We start from the raw sequence: 22,608 nt of genomic DNA on the forward strand, positions 1-22,608 counted from the left end.
GTGTTCTGTTGCAAAATGAAGAAAAGGCTGTTAGAGGTGTACCCATATGTAGGGGAGACAAAATTTTACTCTACCTTCTTAGAGTCTCCACCTGGGCCTGGGAATTAAATGGACATAAAACAGATCAACAGGAGAAAAGCATATACATTTTTACACGTATATGGAAGCTTCCAAAGGAAAATACTCAAAAAGTCAATAGACCCAAGTGCTTATATATTATATAATAGGTTGAAAAAAGAAAAGCGATTGTGGAAAAATAACTAAAATATATGGGAAGACTAAAGGAAGATAAAAGTAATTTTAACATTGTCTATTTGTACAGATTTCTCTTGGCTTCCCATCTCTGGTGATAAGTTTTCTTTCGTCCTGGTGTAGGGAGGAAATCTTTCACATGAGAGTTTTATCTATTATATGTGCTTCATCTTTATATATTTCTCCCTTCTTTCTCCCCTCTCTAAAATGTCTATCCCTTTTTACTGAGAACAGTGGTGTTCAATTTAGAACAATCCCTAGTTTTTATAAACTCTAATAAAACTGACCGAATCCCAGGGTCAAATTCATGCACTAGTGGTGAATGAGAGAATCTGTATATAAGAATATAGGGACAGGGACTATATGTGCCAGACTAGAGGGGGCAGCTACCATCTAACTTGAGCCAACAGTTGTCATAAAGGAATGCATACAGTGTGTTGCCAAATCTTATGATTTTCCAAGGAAGTTAGGAATTTGGTTTTTTTATGTGCAATCTCCAGATTTTTAATTACTGGCATTTTACTCACTTTTTTTTTTTTTAAACAAAGTGGGTTTCTAATGTGCAATGCCTGAATGAGGTCCATTTGGACCCTCAGTTATTTTTATGGATGGGAAATAAAGATACTGCATTCTCCATAGTTGGCTGTATTCCAGATTTAATAACCATTACATATTTAGAGGTTCACTCATTCAGTTTGTACATTCATTCAGTATTCCATTACTCAACAAATTTTGTACTATGCGCAATGCACACAATACTAAGATGAAAATAAATTATCTCTCCCTTCGAGGTGCTCATAACAAGTATGTCTTGTTAGAGACATACTAACAAGCAACTAAAATGCCTCTTTGTAAGTGCATTAATGATAGAAGGAGTGATTAACTCTATCTGAGGATGATATTTAATGATAACTGGGAGTTTTCCAGGGAGAAAAGTCATGGGAAAAACAGTATAGAAAGCCTAGGTGGTTTAAAACAGCAGAGTACAGTTGGGAAAACCTGCAGAAGTTCTATATGGCTTGAGCAGAAGATGCTATTGGGAGTGGTGGAAACCAAAAAATATAGATTTGTGAGAATAAACAATACCTGATACAGCACTTATAAGATTGCTAAATATGAACATTGATCGTTATCATCACAACTATATTCATTAGCATATTATTTGATTACAAAACTGAGTCACAGAAAAGAACTATTTGTGATATGAGAATTTGCTAATTCATATAGCAAATATAAATTTTATTTTACTAAAAGATGAGCACTTATTATATTTTTATTCTGTCTTAGAGATTATTTCCTCTCTCAAGAAGGTAAAGGGATTGACTAGTAGAGCTGCTGTTTTAGATTTAAATCTGAAAACAAGGATTAAGTAACATTAATGCTATCTGGGGAAAAGTGACCATGTCATTTAAATGTGTTTGTGATGGCCAAGGCAGAAAACAATGAGTGTGAGCAAAGATATCTCCCATACATTAGACATATGGGCTTCCTCAACTTCAAGGAAAAGACTTTACAGCTTAAAATTCTTGTGGCTAAAGAAGAGAGGGAGTATTTCCAAACTATAATTTCAAGATTAGTTCCTTTCAAGCAGGAAAAAGGTAAATTAGCTAAAAGACATGTGGCTTATTAAAACACTCTATAATGATGAAAAACTAAAATTATGACACAATAATTCCCTGCTAATATCACTATTAATTAATGTGTGTTCCATGTGCCAGACACCATAATCAATACAACCTGGGTATTAGTATACTTATTTTATGAAAAAGACCCAGGAGACTAAAACAAACTCAGCATTTCCCAAAATAATGTAATAGATATTATGGGATATATTGTAGGCTTTGTGGCTATGCAGTTAGGGTTCCAACCAAAGTATCTTTGATATAATTATTAACACTCATTTTGTTCTCAAATATAAAAGAATACAAACAAAAGTTAGTAGAGAATAAAATATCACTTCTTACCATTATTATGTAAGTATAACATACACCTTGGAACCAATCAACCTTCCTTTGCGGGTATTGAATAGAGTTCAGAATACTGCATTTCATAAATTTACAGACATGCCTTGGGAAAAAATAACTACATTTTGGAGAACACTTGAGATAATATCACCTAAAAAACAATGACAGGACTAGTGATGTTTAAAGTAGATAATAGGACCATTGAATAATTGAGGAAAATACCAATATTCCTTTTCAAATTCATGAAACAATAAGAATTGCAATGAGGCTTGTTTAGCTCCAGAGAACAAATTTGGGATGATGAGTGGATGATAAAGAGAAAGGTTATGGATATGAATACCTCTACAAGCCAAGAAATGTCATAGATGTCATACATATGCCATATATATAATAATAATTTTTAAAGCCTGTGAGGAAAACGTTGTCTTCATTTTAAAGAGAAGAAAAGTGAGGGGTTTGGACAAATTATAAATAAGAGAGTTATTAAGTGGTAAGCAGACTTCCAGCTCTCTTCCCCATCAAACCATGTATACAAATAGAGTTCTCCAAGAATGGAGTGAAATGTCAACATATCCATTCGTGATCTTGGTTCCCTTATGTGCAAAAGGGAATACTGGAAGTGAATATTATGTTCTCTCTAGGTCCAGAAAAGATTGCCTCATGTTATTCTATTAGAGTCATCACTATTTAGATTGCTTTCATATGTTCAGTTCATATATTTAAGTGTATGAATAAATTCTTTCGTTATCACAACTTCAGGAAGTAGAGGGATTAGTGTAATTAACTTTGACTCTTTAAGACTATTTAAATCTCAGCAAAATATTTTCCAGCTTTCATTTTGTGACAGATTGACTAGGCATGACCCATATACTGGTTGATAATTTTAAGATTTCAAGGCCTGACTACTTCTCCAAACTACATAAACAATGAAACTTGCAAAGGAATATTTTATGGAAGCAAAAGAGAAAAATTTGTCCTTGATTTTTTTTTCTCTTCATTCTCTATTTGTCATCATAAACATTGTATTCAGGAAAAACAAAGCCAAAAACAGAGTGCCTTTTGCAGTGGTTAAGCATCGCCTGCCAATGAAGGGGTAAAGGGGTTCGAGCCCTGGGCCGGGAAGATCCCACATGCCAGGGAGGAACTAAGCCCGTGCACCACAGCTACTGAGCCTGCGCTCTAGAACCCATGAGCCACAACTACTGAGCCCACGAGCCACAACTACTGAAGCCCGTGCACCACAAGGAAGAGTAGCATCCCCCTCGCCGCAACTAGAGAAAGCCCGAGAGCAGCAACGAAGACCCAATGCAGCCAAAAATAAACTAAATAAAATAAATAAATTTAAACAAACAAAAAAGACAGAGTGCCTTTTAACTGTGTACCTTTTCTATCGGGGTAAATTAGCAATTTATTTAAAAAAATTTAGGCTCTTTGAAGATTTTTGGGAGATTTCAGAAAAGAAGGTAATTAGAAACCCACCAACCAACCAAATAATAGACAAATACCTGAATGATTTTTAGTCTTAATGAAATAAATTGTATAATACTAAATAAACAGATCAACCTGAAAAATACTACTAATGTGTAAAATTTTTATCTGTTAGTTTGAAATCTTATATGAGGGAATTCATGTATTAATGGGATTTTTCCAGTTATAGGATTAAATAATATATGAGAAAGCAATTATAAACTCTCATTTCCTCCAAGGGTTACTTAAGCCTTTGGTTCAAAAGACCTTGAGTTACAAAAGATCTGTATTTTTCAGACACGCAACCAGTGACTCAACAGGATGAGTAACAAACAGACCAGCCCTCTTCTTTTCTCCCCGCACTACCCTCTGTTCTTCCCTGCTTAGCCAAAACACACAAATCAATTGATTGTTTTTAGCCTGCCCTTCTGTTGCTTATTTTAGTTCTCGAATTTCAAAGATGCTTTAAAAAAAACTATAGTTTTTTCACACAGTAAACTATATTTTAGAAGGAGTTGTCTAACATAATCATTGAGAGGAAAAAAACATTATATAAGCATATAAATTTATATCTATCTATCTATCTGTCTATCCAGGTCCCGGGAAGAACTATGAAATCTGTACTGGAGGCATTCTAAAGTTCATTTCAATATCATGAATCAAATCATTGAACTTTTCTCTGAATCCGTTTTATAAGATGTTGAATTCAGAAAGAACTCAATGAGAAACTCTTGTCCATAGTTTGCCTCTTATAGTAATTATTTCAAATAATCCTTAAGCCTAGTGTTCTTCCAGTTATTGAGATGGCTCCTTGAAGAAAAGAAAAAAAATAATCCCTGACCTCATATAGTTTACATTGCAGTGAGTGGAAACTGACAATAGATATTATAAACAACTGCATAGTATTTTAAAGGATGATTACTATAGATGAAAATAAGACTGGGAAAGAAGGAAGAGTTTCTATTTAAATCAGAAGTTTACCAACTTCAAAAAGAAAGTGATAATTGAGCAAAAACTTGAAGGAGATGACGGATCAAGACATGTGAACATCCAGGGGAAGAATGTTCCAGGCAGAGAGAATGGTCATTTCAAAGGGACCGAGGCAGCACTGTGTTTGGCAGGATGTGCCTGCCAGACAGTTTTGGACTTTAAGATTCTGTAAGAATATACATCCTTAAGATTCAAATGAATTAAATTCTCACAGTAGAATTTAAGCCATAATATCATGGTAGACACAGAGTCTTTTGTTCATTCATTCATTCAAAGACCAAAAAGATAAATAACAAGCCTTTCATTGTCCTGAGCAATGGAAACACAAACGTGAGTTAGACAATAAGGAAACACTCATGTAAGCAAATCTTTACATTCTATGTTATAAGTGCCATAATAAAGTGTGTCCAGAACTCTTGTAGATGACAGTAGGCTGGGTGACTAACTATCCTGGGGAAATCATGAATGTCTTCACTGAGGAAATGATGTTTGATTTGATTCCTGAAGAATGAGTAAGATTTTACAAGGAATAAATCAGAGAGAGGCTTTTTTGGACACAGAATCATATCTGTAAAAATGGAGGCATTAAAGAGACTATGAAGAAGCCTTGATTTTACTGGATGTGTGGTACATGAGAAGGGGAAAGGAGACGTGCAAAATGTGAGATACTGCATGCTAAGTTGTTTGGCCTCTGTTTTGTAAGGAGAATGTTTTAGCAGAAAACTGACATAATCAGGTTTGTAAATTAGAACTATTTGATGGTGGGTTGGAGGATGAATTGTACCATCCAGGCAACCTTCCTCATTTACCATCTGTTCTTAAGAGACCCCTGTAGATATATGTATGAAGATGCTTTAATTCTTTAAGGAAAGGTTTATAACATTACAGAGGAATCTTACTGCAAGTGTTGATGTTGAACAGAACTCAGAATAGGATAGATTACTTCCAAAAATATTCAAATCACAATCCCATGGGGTGTACGATGTGAGGATCCACAAGATTCTGTTCTAGATTTTGAACTATTTAATGAGGTATCCTAAGTAACTCTAAAGCAATATAAAATATTTGTTGAGTGCTTCTCATATATCCTGTACTGTGCTTGTGCCTTTCATGCATTACCTCAAACACTCTTCATAACAGCTCTGAGGTAGTTACTATAACTTCCCACCTATTATAAATGAGGGAAACGATGTGTAGGAGGGTTAAATAACATCCATAGAAGTAACAACTTTACTGAAATCAGGTACCTTTGATTACAAGTACTTTGCTATACTACTTCCCTGAAAATTTGGCCTCTCTATATAAGAATCTCTAGTAGTTTGCCATTAAGGCATAGCACACCTAGGAAATATTTTCTTTCTACAGTTTTGAACTTGCTCTAGTTATGCTTTGGATCTGTTTGAGTGATTAGAAAGATATATTGAGGTTTATCATGGCAAGAACTTGTGAAGGGTATGAAATTTTGCTTTATTTGTAAGCAGAGAGGTTTGCTTCCCATAGCTTCATGGTTGCTGCTATGAGAACCATGGTTGCTCATGGTGGAAGATATAAGTCTCTTGGGTCAGAGACAAAGTACATTATTACTCAAGGGAACTGCAGAAGCCAGAGTGTCAGCATTCACACGGGTTCTTAAGTCCTGAATTTCAAAGAGTGATTCAAAGAGGCCATGTGATGCCTGCATATGCAGTGGGTTGAGTTATAAGAGAGGATCTTTGAGTTTAGGGAACTCAAATCTTTTATAAGCGTTATTATGTCTGCCTGATTTTTGCATTGGAGGGAGACTTTATTATATTGGACAATAAACAAACTAATATCTTATTCTAGTTACATTATTTCTATCTTTCAAGACTGTTCCCTACACAGAAATCCTTAAAGATAGTCTAGAACAAAGATGGTCAGGTTCTGTGTTCACAAGACCAATAGAAATGCAAGAAATCCATGGAGAATTGTCTCCTAGCATCTCACTCAAAAGGAAACTGTGTCTAGAGTATATGTGACTAAATCTAACCTACCACCATTTCTAACTTACATACCTGGAGTCCCATGGCACCCTTGAGATGCAAACATTTCCTAGAAATTAATTGGGTCATCTAAGCCAAGTTCAATACACTGCCACAGCTATATAGAAGCTTGTTGATTTCATTTCATGATTAATAAGGCTGTGTGGAATTGATTTTTAATCCAATATAGAAAACTCTCAAACCTTGGTAGATTTTGAAGCCACCATTAAAGGATGATGTGCTTCAAAGGATTTTTCTAGCACTGTGACTGGTTGAGTCCTATATACCCTTGTTTTTCTCAGTGGTAGAGAGACACTACTGGCAAAATAATTTAAATTTTAAAGCATTTCTAATCTAGATAATGCTCTACATCATCCTGATTCTCTTAGGGTCATGAACGAAAATGTGAAAATTTTCTTTTTACCACCAAACACAATTTAATTTTTCTAATCAATAGATCAAGAAATCATTTCAATTTGTAAAGCCTATAACCTTAGATTGTTTTTCAGGTGGGCTATTGACACAAAAACTGAAGATCACACAATTTCCTTAGCTGATTTTTGGATGAAATATAACATAAAGCATACACATAAAATCATGAGAGCATCAGGGAAGAAGGAATAGCAAATAATATGCATGCGGTATGGCAGAAATATTTACCACATTGTGCAAATAACTTTGCAGGATTCCAATCAAACACAAATGGAGTTAATATAAGAAACAGAGGATTGTGGGAATGTTGACACTGCCACCATTTGAGAAACTCCAGATATGCAGCCAGAGGAACACAGTGAAGGTGACTTATCAATGAAAATGAAGAAAATGGTTATGATAAAAAGGATGAAGCTGTCCCAGAGGTAGTGACATCGTCAAAAACTTCTCATTAAAGGAAATCTCAAAGACATGTAACCACGTTGAAAGTGCAAATGATAAAATATGGGAAGCTCATCCAGCCTAGAAAGAAATAGGACAACTTGCCATGGCACAAAAATGATCCTTGTTCTATATCTCAAATTACATGATGAGAAGAGAGCAAGCACTGTTCAAACTAATCTGGATAAGTTTTTTTTTTTTTTACAAAGAAATAAAACATTTTGATTTTCATATGCATTACAGTGAATCAAATAAATATCCTTCTATTACTTTTAAATTACCTATCCATATATGTGTGTACATATATGATTGTTTATAATATATATATTCCACATACCAGAGATTATTCTATAAGTATAAAGTATGAGTATCTTTCTATATTCCTGACAACAACTTATTTTGGGTACTCCTTACCTCTCATATAGAAAGCTAGAAAAGTCTTTTTTACCACTGTACCCTCCACTTTCTCAACTTGCTAGTCAACCCTTAGTGTCCCTTCATATGAATCTTTCTAAAATGCATTTGTAGTCATGTCATAGCCTAACTCAAAAGTGAATAATGAGAAACTGCTGTGTATTTCATTTTACAAAAATATTTTTCCAGGGCTTCCCTGGTGGCGCAGTGGTTGAGAGTCCGCCTGCCGATGCAGGGGACACGGGTTCGTGCCCCAGTCTGGGAAGATCCCACATGCCGCAGAGCGGCTGGGCCCGTGAGCCATGGCCGCTGAGCCTGCGCGTCCGGAGCCTGTGCTCCACAACGGGAGAGGCCACAACAGTGAGAGGCCCGCGTACCGCAAAAAAAAAATATACATATATATTTTTTTTTCCAACATCCTAATTTTGTTCATACTGCCTTCACCACCAGTTTCTCATTCTCCCCTTTTCTTCTTCCCTTTATTACTTGAATGCATAAATTAATGAATAAATTAGCAAATATTAATGGTGAAATATTTCATATAAATGAAGTAAATTAAGGTAACATTCTCCAAAGTGTATTCTAACACATAAGGAAATGTGGAAAATAATCTACTGTACTGTTGGAAGGAAACATTAGAATTTCTATTTACACTTAAAAAATCTGAAATATAAAAGAGAAGCTAAGTTTTAATATTCATTTAGGCAGTGGCATTATTATGGGTCCTCATGTCAAACACTTAGAAGTCACATGGAGGTCAGAGTAGGAATCCCACTGTACAGACAAGGGATATTTTTTTTTTTTTTTCAAGGAGAAAAATGCTGCCTTTCACTAATGGAATGCACATGGTCTATACATTATTTTCTTAGCACCATGTTTTAAAAAAAATTTAATTGAAGTATAGTTGATTTTCTTTTTTTTTTTATGCATATATTTTTTATTTTCTCCCATTTTTTTATAACAAATTTAATCAGTTATACATATACATATGTTTCCATAACCCCTCCCTTTTGCGTCTCCCTCCCACCCTCCCTATCCCACCCCTCCAGGCGGTCACAAAGTACCGAGCTGACCTCCCTGTGCTATGCGGCTGCTTCCCACTAGCTATCTACCTCACGTTTGGTAGTGTATATATGTCCATGCCGCTCTTTCACTTTGTCACAGCTTACCCTTCCCCCTCCCCATATCCTCAAGTCCATTCTCTAGTAGGTCTGTGTCTTTATTCCTGTCTTACCCCTATGTTCTTCATGACATTTTTTTTCTTAAATTCCATATATATGTGTTAGCATACAGTATTTGTCTTTCTCTTTCTGACTTACTTCACTCTGTATGACAGACTCTAGGTCTATCCACCTCATTACAAATAGCTCAATTTCATTTCTTTTTATGGCTGAGTAATATTCCATTGTATATATGTGCCACATCTTCTTTATCCATTCATCCGATGATGGACACTTAGGTTGTTTCCATCTCCGGGCTATTGTAAATAGGGCTGCTATGAGCATTTTGGTACATGTCTCTTTTTGAATTATGGTTTTCTCAGGGTATATGCCCAGTAGTGGGATTGCTGGGTCATATGGTAGTTCTATTTGTAGTTTTTTAAGGAACCTCCATACCGTTCTCCATAGCGGCTGTACCAATTCACATTCCCACCAGCAGTGCAAGAGTGTTCCCTTTTTTCCACACCCTCTCCAGCATTTATTGTTTCTAGATTTTTTGATGATGGCCATTCTGACTGGTGTGAGATGATATCTCATGGTAGTTTTGATTTGCATTTCTCTAATGAGTAAAGATGTTGAGCATCCTTTCATGTGTTTGTTGGCAGTCTGTATATCTTCTGTGGAGAAATGTCTATTTAGGTCTTCTGCCCATTTTTGGATTGGGTTGTTTGTTTTTTTGTTATTGAGCTGCATGAGCTGCTTATAAATTTTGGAGATTAATCCTTTGTCAGTTGCTTCATTTGCAAATATTTTCTCCCATTCTGAGGGTTGTCTTTTGGTCTTGTTTATGGTCTCCTTTGCTGTGCAAAAGCTTTTAAGTTTCATTAGGTCCCATGTGTTTATTTTTGTCTTTATTTCCATTTCTCTAGGAGGTGGGTCTAAAAGGATCTTGCTGTGATTTATGTCATAGAGTGTTCTGCCTATGTGTTCCTCTAAGAGTTTGATAGTGTCTGGCCTTACATTTAGGTCTTTAATCCATTTTGAGCTTATTTTTGTGTATGGTGTTAGGGAGTGATCTAATCTCATACTTTTACATGTCCCTATCCAGTTTTCCCAGCACCACTTATTGAAGAGACTGTCCTTTCTCCACTGTACATTCCTGCCTCCTTTATCAAAGATAAGGTGACCATATGTCCGTGGGTTTAACTCTGGGCTTTCTATCCTGTTCCATTGATCTATCTTTCTGTTTTTGTGCCAGTACCATACTGTCTTGATTACTGTAGCTTTGTAGTATAGTCTGAAGTCAGGGAGCCTGATTCCTCCAGCTCCATTTTTCGTTCTCAAGATTGCTTTGGCTATTCGGGGTCTTTTGTGTTTCCATACAAATTGTGAAATTTTTTGTTCTAGTTCTGTGAAAAATGCCAGTGGTAGTTTGATAGGGATTGCATTGAACCTGTAGATTGCTTTGGGTAGTAGAGTCATTTTCACAATGTTGATTCTTCCAATCCAAGAACATGGTACATCTCTCCATCTATTTGTATCATCTTTAATTTCTTTCATCAGTGTCTTATAATTTTCTGCATACAGGTCTTTTGTGTCCTTAGGTAGGTTTATTCCTAGATATTTTATTCTTTTTGTTGCAATGGTAAATGGGAGTGTTTCCTTGCTTTCACTTTCAGATTTTTCATCATCAGTATATAGGAATGCCAGAGATTTCTGTGCATTAATTTTGTATCCTGCAACTTTACCAAATTCATTGATTAACTCTAGTAGTTTTCTGGTAGCATCTTTAGGATTCTCTATGTATAGTATCATGTCATCTGCAAACAGTGACAGCTTTACTTCTTCTTTTCCAATTTGGATTCCTTTTATTTCCTTTTCTTCTCTGATTGCTGTGGCTAAAACTTCCAAAACTAGGTTGAATAAGAGTGGTGAAAGTGGGCAACCTTGTCTAGTTCCTGATCTTAGTGGAAATGGTTTCAGTTTTTCACCATTGAGGACGATGCTGGCTGTGGGTTTGTCATATATGGCCTTTATTATGTTGAGGAAAGTTCCCTCTATGCCTACTTTCTGCAGGGTTTTTATCATAAATGGGTGTTGAATTTTGTCGAAAGCTTTCTCTGCATCTATTGAGATGATCATATGGTTTTTCTCCTTCAATTTGTTAATATGGTGTATCACGTTGATTGATTTGCGTATATTGAAGAATCCTTGCATTCCTGGAATAAACCCCACTTGATCATGGTGTATGATCCTTTTAATGTGCTGTTGGATTCTGTTTGCTAGTATTTTGTTGAGGATTTTTGCATCTATGTTCATCAGTGATATTGGCCTGTAGTTTTCTTTCTTTGGGACATCCTTGCCTGGTTTTGGTATCAAGGTGATGGTGGCCTCGTAGAATGAGTTTGGGAGTGTTCCTCCCTCTGCTATATTTTGGAAGAGTTTCAGAAGGATAGGTGTTAGCTCTTCTCTAAATGCTTGATAGAATTCGCCTGTGAAGCCATCTGGTCCTGGGCTTTTGTTTGTTGGAAGATTTTTTATCACAGTTTCAATTTCAGTGCTTGTGATTGGTCTGTTCATATTTTCTATTTCTTCCTGATTCAGTCTTGGCAGGTTGTGCATTTCTAAGAATTTGTCCATTTCTTCCAGGTTGTCCATTTTATTGGCATAGAGTTGCTTATAGTAATCTCTCATGATCTTTTTTATTTCTGTAGTGTCAGTTGTTACTTCTCCTTTTTCATTTCTAATTCTATTGATTTGAGTCTTCTCCCTTTTTTTCTTGATGAGTCTGGCTAATGGTTTATCAATTTTGTTTATCTTCTCAAAGAACCAGCTTTTAGTTTTATTGATCTTTGCTATCGTTTCCTTCATTTCTTTTTCCAGACAAGGGATATTTGCTTATATCCAGCATGTTGCATCATTTGCACATCATGTAAATATGATTGAAGTGAATTTATGTATTATATCATCTTGTTTAAACTAAATCTCCCTTTGCTAATTAAAAAATAAATTTAAATTCAATGAAACAAGAGTGAAGAAAAACATAGGAGAAGCAATAAATGACATTGGACATGCATGCTTGATGCTGGTATTAGGAGTTAAAAATTGATCTACCAATAAGGCAGCCAAAAACCTTCAATATTATTCAGAAAAAGTTGTTGCATTGTGGATTTGCATGTATTATTATTAATAAAGAATTTCAGCTGAAGTGCATATTCTTCTTGGAGATATTAGCTCATGGTGGCTTGAAGACATCAGAGTTAGCAAAATGTCAATATTATGTGATATTTTTAGCAATGTTGCAAATTAGGAGTATATTTGGAGCCTGACAAAATTTTACCAATTTGGCAATAAATGCATAATAGGAAAAGTCAAAAGTCTACATTTGATTAAGGTAATAATTGATATTTATACAGTAGAAATAGATGTAGAGAAATGTTAAAGTTTTAAATAAACTATTACTAAAACTAACCATTTAGTATGAGGTTGTTGCACTATAGTTGGATAAAAGTGCAGGCTTTAAAAATGCTTAGCTTATAGTATTTATTAGATTCTATTTTGGTAACAAAAAATTTGAAGAATTACTTTTTTTGAACCACTAAAGGAAAAATTCACTAAAGAAAAAGGGCTCTCACACACACACACAAATGAACACTCTAAAGAAGATAAAATTAAAGGGGGGGAATCTAATGATAATCTCTGATAAAATGGCTGTTTTGTATTAAAAATAAACAAAGGAATCAAGAATTAGCTTATAGAAATAGCATCATATGTGACATATCAATATGTTCACTATCATTATTCACAGCAAGTTATTGCAGCAGAGATGGAGAAGTTTAAGACAGAAAGGAAAAAAAATAATCATCAAAGTGGCTACTTTGGAGATTGAGGTGAGGAAACAGATCTTTAAAAATCATAATGTTTTATACAGAGGTGAGGAAAATAATGAGAATACATCTTCCTATACATGTTTACTTGTTATTAAATGTCACAGTGTTCAAAGAATTGTCAAGTTTAAGGATGAGTTATATAACTTTCCTTACAAAAAGAAAAGTCTTCCAAATATGTTTACCATTTCTGTAATATTCAAGTACTTTGTGGAGGATAATAATAATAGAAAGTACTCTATCAGTCCCCTAGAGATCAATGTGGCATTTAATGATGAATAAGAAAGCAACTGCTTTTGGAAAAAAACTCATGCTATGGAGAGATGCATTTGGAAATGTTTCCACCATTCTATGATTCAAATCACTGAAAGTGTGCCTCCTACAAAAACTCTTATGTCAGCCCACTTGTACTGGAAAACAGAATTTTCTAATCAGTTTAAGAATCTTCCACATGAAAAGACTCAGCAGATTTTAAACTAACTGATTAAAAATGTAAAATGTAATACTTTCCTATTAGTTTGAAATAAAATTAGATTTACATCAAAGGTTAAGAACATTTTATAGCTGTCAATATTCAATACTTTTGAGCACTGGAAGATAAAACTAAAAGATGAGTTCATGATTTATTAACTACAAAATGATGTACTTCTTCAATTTAGTTCTACACATATTTGTGAGGGATCTATGGCATCTTTTCCATCTTTAACAACCACCGAGTTAAATATAAACTGACCTTTGACCCTGGCTATGAATATATTACACAATGCAAAAATTGGACCGTCAATAATAATGAAGCATAGTCATTTGCTCTCACTATAAGTATTATTTAATATAATCAACATTATATTTATATACCTAAATTATATAAAATTATATACCTAATTATATAAAATATAATTAAGAGTTTAATATGTCAAATGCTTCTTGGATGATTAATAAGTTTTTAAAGAAACATTATGTGATTTATCTCTAGCAGATTCTTCATCTCATTATGAAATAGTATTAATAAAATAATAGAAAGCACTATGTACCATATTATTTATACTTGAAAGAGAAAAACATTTTATTGTAGTATATTCATGTCATTTTGCATTCAATAATATTTATAATAAATATAATACAATATGCATAACAATGTGATAGTCTTTTTCATGTATCATTCTTTTAAATTTATTCTAATTTTTGTTTATATTTTATAGCATATATTATGCCATATTTGATATAAATAGTTTATAAATATATAAATGTACATATATTGATAGACACCCACTAAAAGCATTTTACTGATAAGATCAAAAAACTTTGGTACTTAAAAGCTTCATTTTATAGAAGTCACATCCTCCTTGAAGCTTTCTTTCTTTTCCCTTTCTTTTCTTTCTTTTTGGAAGTGTCACTTCTCTCTCCTGAACTTTGATACTATTTTACTGAAACCTATCACCCACTCTGCTATGCTGTAGTTATTTTTATCCCTCCATTATCTTTGCTAGGTTACAAACAACCTAAGAATGGTTCTTGCTCACCTCTGGAGCTCCTCAGACATCAAGTGAGTACTAAGTGCATTGGTGGTGGCACTCAGAAATACACGTTGACTGAATCGTCTTAGGGTATACAAATATATACAGAGTAATGTTAAAAATAACTCTTTAGGGCTTCCCTGGTGGCGCAGTGGTTGAGAGTGGTTGAGAGTCCGATGCAGGGGACACAGGTTCGTGCCCCGGTCTGGGAAGATCCCACATGCCGCGGAGCGGCTGGGCCCGTGAGCCATGGCCTCTGAGCCTGTGCTCCGCAATGAGAAAGGCCACATCAGTGAGAGGCCTGCGTACTGCAAAAATAATAATAATAATAATAAAAATAAATAAATAAATATCCTATTATAGAGCACTTTCTATTAGGTAAACAAGGATTAAACTGCAAATCACCTGGATTGCTTGCCAAAAAGTCTCCATAGGATACCCCATCTCAACTCCAAATACTTATAATTTAAATTGATGTTACACAATGATCCTGGCTTTGCTGATAATCTTCTCACCAGATATACACAGGAGACAGACACAGAAGTAGAGATATGACCTATGTGCATAATCACTCAGTTAAACAGAAGAAAATGATTGGTTTCAACATTGAGTAACAATTTGACCTGTTGGCTTAAATTCGAGTAAAGATTGAATTTGTATAAATACTCAAAGCCATGCATTTATTAGTAGGCATTGCTATGGGCTTTAGGGAAGTTGGTCTAGATATGAACATCTTCAAGATTTTATTAATATGCACAGGTTTGTTTAAATTTTGATGTTTCCTTAGCTTTTAAGATATTTAAGGTTAAGTGTTATAAGGAATTTGAATCCCTGCTGAGATCCTTTTAAATCATTGAATATTATTTTCTCTTATTCTCTGATTCTCACTTTGTCTCTTCTTGTGTGTGTGTATTTAAATAAAGAAGAAAAACTCAGGACAATGTTGGATTATTTCAAACAAGGCTTTACTTTTGGTATTATTTTTTACCTTTAGGCCCTCTTTTATTAATTTGTTTTATAAAAAACTCTATTATACAACAAAATGTTACATAAAATACTTAATTTGACTATTGTTTTAATATTGGGCTATTTTAAATATTATTTATATTGACTTTTAGTCACACTACATACTCTGGGAGTGAGTTACAGGATATGCCAATTTCTGATTTTTGCTCTGGAGGTGCAGCATAACACAATTTACAATGAGTCACAACTTAACCAAAAACAGAGCCTCTTTTTTTCTAATAAAAAGAAAAGCAATGAAAATAAATAAATAAATTAATGCAGAAAGGATGTTTCACTGATTTTTTCAACTAGCATTTAAAAATACAATACAGCAAACTTTTAAATGAAAAATATAGCTTATTCAAATGTGCAAACTGATTTGATGGAAATGATCAGTAAGCTAAAGAAGAGAATTAACGAAACTGGCTTTTAACTGAAATAACCATTCTACATTATAGCTGTTAATGAAAGGACTGAAATAAGTTGTAGTAAAACTGGGATCTCAACTTGTTCTTTAAGTTTGTTCTGCACAGCACAACACAGAACAATACTGAAATGTGAGTTAAAAGGAAAAAAAATGACTTAGTTTTAAACTTTTTTTCAAAATTACAATTTTACTTGTGAATGTAATTTATAGGGACAAACACACGAAATAATTATTGATAAATTTGTTCATTTTAATAGTTTAATTTAGTTTTAGTTAAAAGTCTGTTTTCTCTTCAGTGTTTTCACACATCGCAGCAAAAGATTCAGATCTTTTTTAACCCAGTGAATTTTCCTGAAAACACACTTCCTGGGACACAACTGAGTAGAGCTTATGACAGCGATGTAGCTGGAAAAGCAGATGTCTGTCGCTTTCTGAGTAAAACAAAGGATTTTATCATCGACACAAGTAAATGAATTTTAGCATTTATATTATTTATTTATTTTAGACATTACTTTTAAGACTCAGAGTTTAAAGAAAAGTAATTAGACCTAAGTGTTACATTAGATTTCTTGCAGAAGCTTCTCATTACTACCCTGCCTCACAATCCCAGTGTTGCCACAAATGTTTCCTGAAAAAATAAAAATTTTTGTTTATTAATTTGGCATGAGAGTCACCCCATACTTTTCAGAGAAAAAAGTGTTCTTTGAGTAATAAGAAAGATGATCCAGAATACATGTTTTTGTATTAATTTCAAGAAAAATAATTTTAAAAATTCTGGCTAAATGGATAGAAAAGTTTCTGAAAAAACAGAATTAATAAATTATTCACTTAAGGCAGGGAATATGTGCTGTGCTGTGTTCCCCATAGCACCCCGTGCCTCAGCAGGTGGCTTGCACAGTAGGTCCTCAGTAAGTTCAAAGAAAAAGTGGAGCAGTGTCTCTCAGTTAAAACTCAAGTTCAAAAAAAACTTTGTTTTCAAAATCATAACTGAATCAGGGTCAATCACAGATACAAATGATATTTCTGAATTCCTCTGAAATAGGGTCCATTTATTTTCTTACCAGGATACTCTTGACTCAGGTTATGATTTCTATAGTTAAGCACAAATTCCACTTAAATTCCCTATTTCTCATATCCCTGTTATCCTTGGTAATCGCCTAGGATGAAAGCTCGTGCAAATGTGTTTATCCTCTTTTCTTTTTTCTATTCTCATCTCCATACTGCTCCAGGTTTCCTCTCCCCTAATCTAACCTCACACTCTACTTGCATTCTCACACCTTTCAATTATGGATTGTGAAATCCCCATTATGTGGCAAACAAATAAATAAATCTCTTTTAAAATTTCTTTTGTAACATTTCTCTACCTCTTGCTTTAACTGAAATGTATTGTCTTGTGGGACAACCACAGCATGCCTCAAGCTGATGTTACTCATTCACCCACACATCTCATATCCCTGGGTCAGGAAGTGGGGAGTCATCATTCTTCCCACTCCCCAAGCCAATCCCTGACCCTTACTCCAGTTCTCTTTAGAAACTTCCCTTGCTCATTTGGAGCTCAGGATATTTGGCTCCTTACCAAATATACTAATCATGCTTCCTTAAGCCCTGGGGACTTGAATATATCACTCAGTGTATCTCCCTATATCAAGTCCTGCCACCATCTCTTAGGTTACTTCAATATTCACATTATGGCCCATCCAGCACCCCACAAGCTCAGTTCCTCTACATTATCTAGTGTAAATCCTGGTACCTAAATTCTTGTGACTTTAAAATTTACTTCCATCCACACACTCCTGTGGCCACAGCCAGGACTACATTAGCATCTAGGACAATTCCACTTCTGCACTCAATCCCAGACATCTCGCTCCTACATTCTTTTCACCTCTTTTACTCAGTTATCCCTACTACTATACTGTTTTGTCAACATCACCAGGGTTACACATCCGCTGGTTGATTTTCTCTCAGTTATTCACCTCTTCTCTTTACTTCCCTATCTAGCATTATGACACATATTTCATCCCCTCTGTGATAATATCCTCAGATAACTTGCCTTGTTGTTCTTCTATAACTTTTACCCAGGAAAACTCAACATGAGATAAATCCAATAGTTGATATTTTCTGCTACATCTGGGCTAATGAGTATTGTTAGAGAAAATCACATGAGCTGGCATATTAACCCTAAATTTTACTTGTCTCATTATACTTTCTGTTAATCCTTCAAAATTTCTCTAGTTAAATCTTTTTTTCATTGCCAACTTGGCTATTTAAAAATTTCTCCAGTCTCATCTCAAATCTCCTAAATCTTTCCTCTTATCAGATGAATTCAACTTATGTATTTGAGGAAAAATATAGGCCATGAAGAGGGAATTTCCTTCTGTCATTATATGTAGACAGTTGGTACTTTGCAACCTATTCCTTCTTTCTGCTCTCTTGTCATAAAGGAAGATGTATGCTTTCTTTCATCTACTTCCATTCCCTTCAACTTTATTCTGAGTTCTATTTTTTACCCTCTTCAGACATTTTGCTATGCTTCAGACATCTTGCTATGCTGTTTTTTCTTATATTTTTTCTTCTTTTCCGCTGCTTCCATTAACTATTAAGTTTTCAGTAGTCTCTTAAGCCTTTCCTATGTTAATATTCACTCTTGACTGATGTCTCTTTCCTTTAACTGTCTTCCTTTTGACCTTTTATAGAATGTCTCACTTCTCCTCTAACTGGCCAAACATCTATAAAGAATTCTCTACACCACTTTTTCCACTCCTGCAACTCCACTTATTCTTGAACAAAGTTCAGTATAAGTACTGACAAATCACAACACCAAGACATGTCACCATACATAGCAATCTTATTTAATGTTAAATACAATACCATATTTTGTTCCTCATCTCATATAATCTCCCTTTAGCATATAGAACATTTAGTAACATTCCATACTTTTTAAACACTCTCATCCTTTGATTCCTATGACACTATATTCTACTGGTTTTCCCCATCTCTGTGATTCTCCTTGTCATCGTCCTGCCTCTCCAACTCCTCCTCTTCCTCTATGTTCTGCTTTTCTGACATACCTTCTTCCTCTATTTATTCTGTCCATGTGTGTGTGTTTTCAGGGCTATTTAGGTTTCCTTTCCTTCATACTATTCATATTCTACCCGAGCAATCTTATCTATCTCTTGGCTACAATTACAAAACATGTTCTGATGATCGCCAAATATATACACAAACTCAAACACTGTGACTAGACACCAGACCAATACATCTACTTTATTGAAATATTCACAAGAAGATGTGGCCCATATATACAATGGAATATTACTCAGCCATAAAAAGAAACGAAATTGAGTTATTTGTAGTGAGGTGGATGGACCTAGAGTCTGTCACACAGAGTGAAGTAAGTCAGAAAGAGAAACACAATTAATATTAAATTTAGTTATTCAAATCTGGACTGGTTATTTTTTCCCCCAAATCTACTTTTACTTGAACTTTTGTGTTAAATTAACCTAGGGGGCAGAAGGAGCCAAGCACTGCAGTATAGAATCCTCAACCCCCTAATTATCATCAACCAATTGCAGGACATCAAAAACACCCTCATGTGTGATAAGTTTGTTGCCATCTATCTTTCAAAAAACTGTGTGATAGGCATGACTTATTGACTCATTTTGCCACAACTTCCACCTCTGTCCAATCACCAAAACCTACAGATTTTAAATCTCTCATATATTCATCCCATTCCCATTATCGCTATATCAGGTTACTTCCCCATTACCTTTCCTCTAGACTTTTGCACCTACCTCCTCATTTGTCTTCTTGTCTCCAGACCTCTTCCACAATTTTCCCTTCACTGACTTGGTAATGTTATTAAAGGACAAATAGAACACTATAATTATTTAATATCTATCTATCTACCACTTATCATCTATCAATGTCATCCCACTTACAACTCTCTGACAGCTTCCAATTCCCTCACAGTAAAATCCAAACTCTTTAAACTGACATACAAATCTCTTTAAGATGTGGTTCCTGTTCATTTCTCCAGACTCAAAAGGCACCACCCTCCATTACATGCTATTTATTTTAGTCAAAATATACATCTCCTAAGGCAAAACTACCTTCTGCCTGTGGACCTTTGCACATATCATGACTTTTCCTTCTTTATTCCTTTTCATGTGACCAACCCCTTCACATCTTTCAGGCATTAGTTAAGAAATAATTCCCTCCAAGAAGAAATTTCAGTATCCATCCTGATCCCAACATTTGGTAAAATGCTCTTCTTATGTATTTTTACATCACTTTTCAGCAATTTTATTTCCCTGGTTGAATCTCTTGACACAAGGCCTATTCCTGATTCAGTCTTTTTCCCTCTTGATTTTATCTCTATGAATGTTCCTACACCAATAGACTCTTGGTGGTATTTCTAATTATTCACCCAACTCTTTAAGCCTGTATGCCTCTTATTTCAATTTTCTGGTGCTGCATAATAAATCACTCAAAAATATAGTTGCTTAAAATAACACTGAGTTTTGTTTCTCATAATTCTGTGGGTTGGCTGAATGACTCATCTGCTATTTTGCCTGGGTTCACTCATATGACTGAATTCCAAAGGTGTGTTCATGTCTATTCCAAAATAAAAAACAGGTTAACCTCTGAAACCTAGCCTAACAATCAGTCCCTAGATGAATCCAACTGATTAAACTGAACCACAAATTGTTTGACATGTCAATACTGATACTTGAACTCTTTCTCCTTTGTATCCTTCATGCCAAAATAAGGGGTAAAAAAATCTTTCTTGGGCTAGGGACATTGGGGAGAATCACAGAATTATTCAATCAAGTTTTAGTTCCATTAGTATGGCTGTAAGAGACTTCTTAGGAGACATTATAATAAACAACCACTCAATGGTTAAACCTATTAATATTCCCTCTAGGTTTGATCCACCACCACACTTTGAGACTTATTGTCCTATTTGGAAGGGATATGCAACCTCTACTTCAATTTGAAAGAAGTTCTGCATTGGGTTATTCTTGTTTCTTCTTATGATCTAATTTTGCTTGACTCATTATTCCATAAAATTGAAAAAGAAAATACAAAAACTTGAAGGAAATTAATTTGTTATGGACTGATTCTTTTGCCCATATTAAATCCATTAGCTAATATTTGTTAGTACATACTTTTAAAGAGTTGCCTATCAATAATAGCGACTTTCCCCAAATTAAGAATAATATTTCTCCCTCTAATTCAACAGCCTTAGTGACTCAGGGCTTTCTAAGAATATTCCCAATATTTCATTCACTTTAAAAGACATTCTTTGTTAAAAATGATGAAAATTTCTTAAAAATGCCCAGATTTAATGGAACTAATCTTGCCCACTATAACAAAATATTTTAAAATATAGTGTCTGTGTTTTTCTTCCCTTCATCCATACTTTACTTTCTTGTCTTCACTTAAAACAGCTAATTATTTTACACCCAGGTCTTAGGCTAGCTCAAAAGGGAATTAGTTGCTGTTGAACTTAGTAGCATATAAAAATACCTTCTCAGAGGCAGTGTGCCTTCTTTGACAACAAGGACATCTTCTTGATAAAGTTTACCTTGGTGCCAGATCAAAATTATACCAAACCTATTTTATGATTTTTGGTAAACTCATAATAACTAATGAGGTTGGATATAAACAAACAAAAAAGTGTTTTTTTTCTATTAACAAAAAATAGGCACGTATTGTAATCACAATACAATCTCTGTGACTGATGTTCCCTGTAATCTTTGGGAATAATTTTCAATGAAAATGTTTGAAAGCAAAAAGCAGTTCAATAAAAATAGAAGTCTGAATTATGAAACGCTTTGAAAAGAAAATAAGTCAACTATTAGTGTTTGCTATTTCATTTCATGTTTTAAATCTTTTCCTTGTGAAGTAGTGAAAAAATAAAAATTGGGACACTTACACTCCTGCTTTTTTCTTTTCCTTCAATTAAAGATTCATGCCATGCTTGTTAATTGTGTGACTTTGGGTAGATGACATAATTTCCCACTTAGGTTCTTTATAAAATAGAAGAGTTAAAATATGAAATTCTAAAATCTTTCAAAATTCAAAAGATATGTTTCTATATGCTTATGGTAATTATAATTTATGGATTATCTCTTAACTAGGTTCTGGTGTAATCATCTACCAAAATTTTTAATTGTGAAACTGATCCCAGAAGGTTTCTACTAATAATTGATACTGAAGGTCTCTCAAGACATGTTTTGACCGTTAATATCATCGATGTTCCAGAACATCCGGGCTGTACTGCTGATCCGCAGTTTTCTTCAGGTACAGGTGTGATCATTTCTTATGGTTTACTTTCAACAGCTATATATAATGAAAGATGCCAGGCATGTTTCTCCAGTCGGATATGTTCAGTGATTTTTTATTATGTAAATATACAAAAACATTTGCAGATATACATGTATATAAGAAAACATATAACCTCTCTATGGAATAGTCTGGAAAAAATGTTTACCATGTAGAAATTCTCACTTCTCAATTAAGAGGTTAGAAAGCAAATACATTAAAAACAGCAACAGAGATTCTTAAAAAGACTTACTACAAGAAAAGTGAGGCAGGAGAGAAAAAATAAATAAAAGGCCTTGACAACGTAATACATAAATTTAAACCCTTA

At 34.3% G+C, this 22,608-nt stretch overlaps 1 protein-coding gene across 1 annotated transcript in view; it reads left to right on the top strand.

Annotated features, from left to right (window-relative positions):
- Positions 1–1,732: 1,732 nt before the first annotated feature.
- Positions 1,733–22,608, top strand: part of LOC309810774 (cadherin-related family member 4-like) — a gene marked incomplete at its 5' end in the record, with an annotated part of 129,552 nt that continues 108,676 nt past the window's right edge. The window contains 5 exon segments of the mRNA XM_082632985.1: positions 1,733–1,850; positions 14,495–14,550; positions 16,250–16,418; positions 22,097–22,109; positions 22,111–22,334. Of these exon segments, the coding sequence (XP_082489111.1) occupies positions 1,733–1,850; positions 14,495–14,550; positions 16,250–16,418; positions 22,097–22,109; positions 22,111–22,334 (580 nt within the window).

This window comes from Mesoplodon mirus, assembly GCF_964341445.2.
Source record: "Mesoplodon mirus genome assembly, chromosome: 9".
Taxonomy (NCBI): domain Eukaryota; kingdom Metazoa; phylum Chordata; class Mammalia; order Artiodactyla; family Ziphiidae; genus Mesoplodon; species Mesoplodon mirus.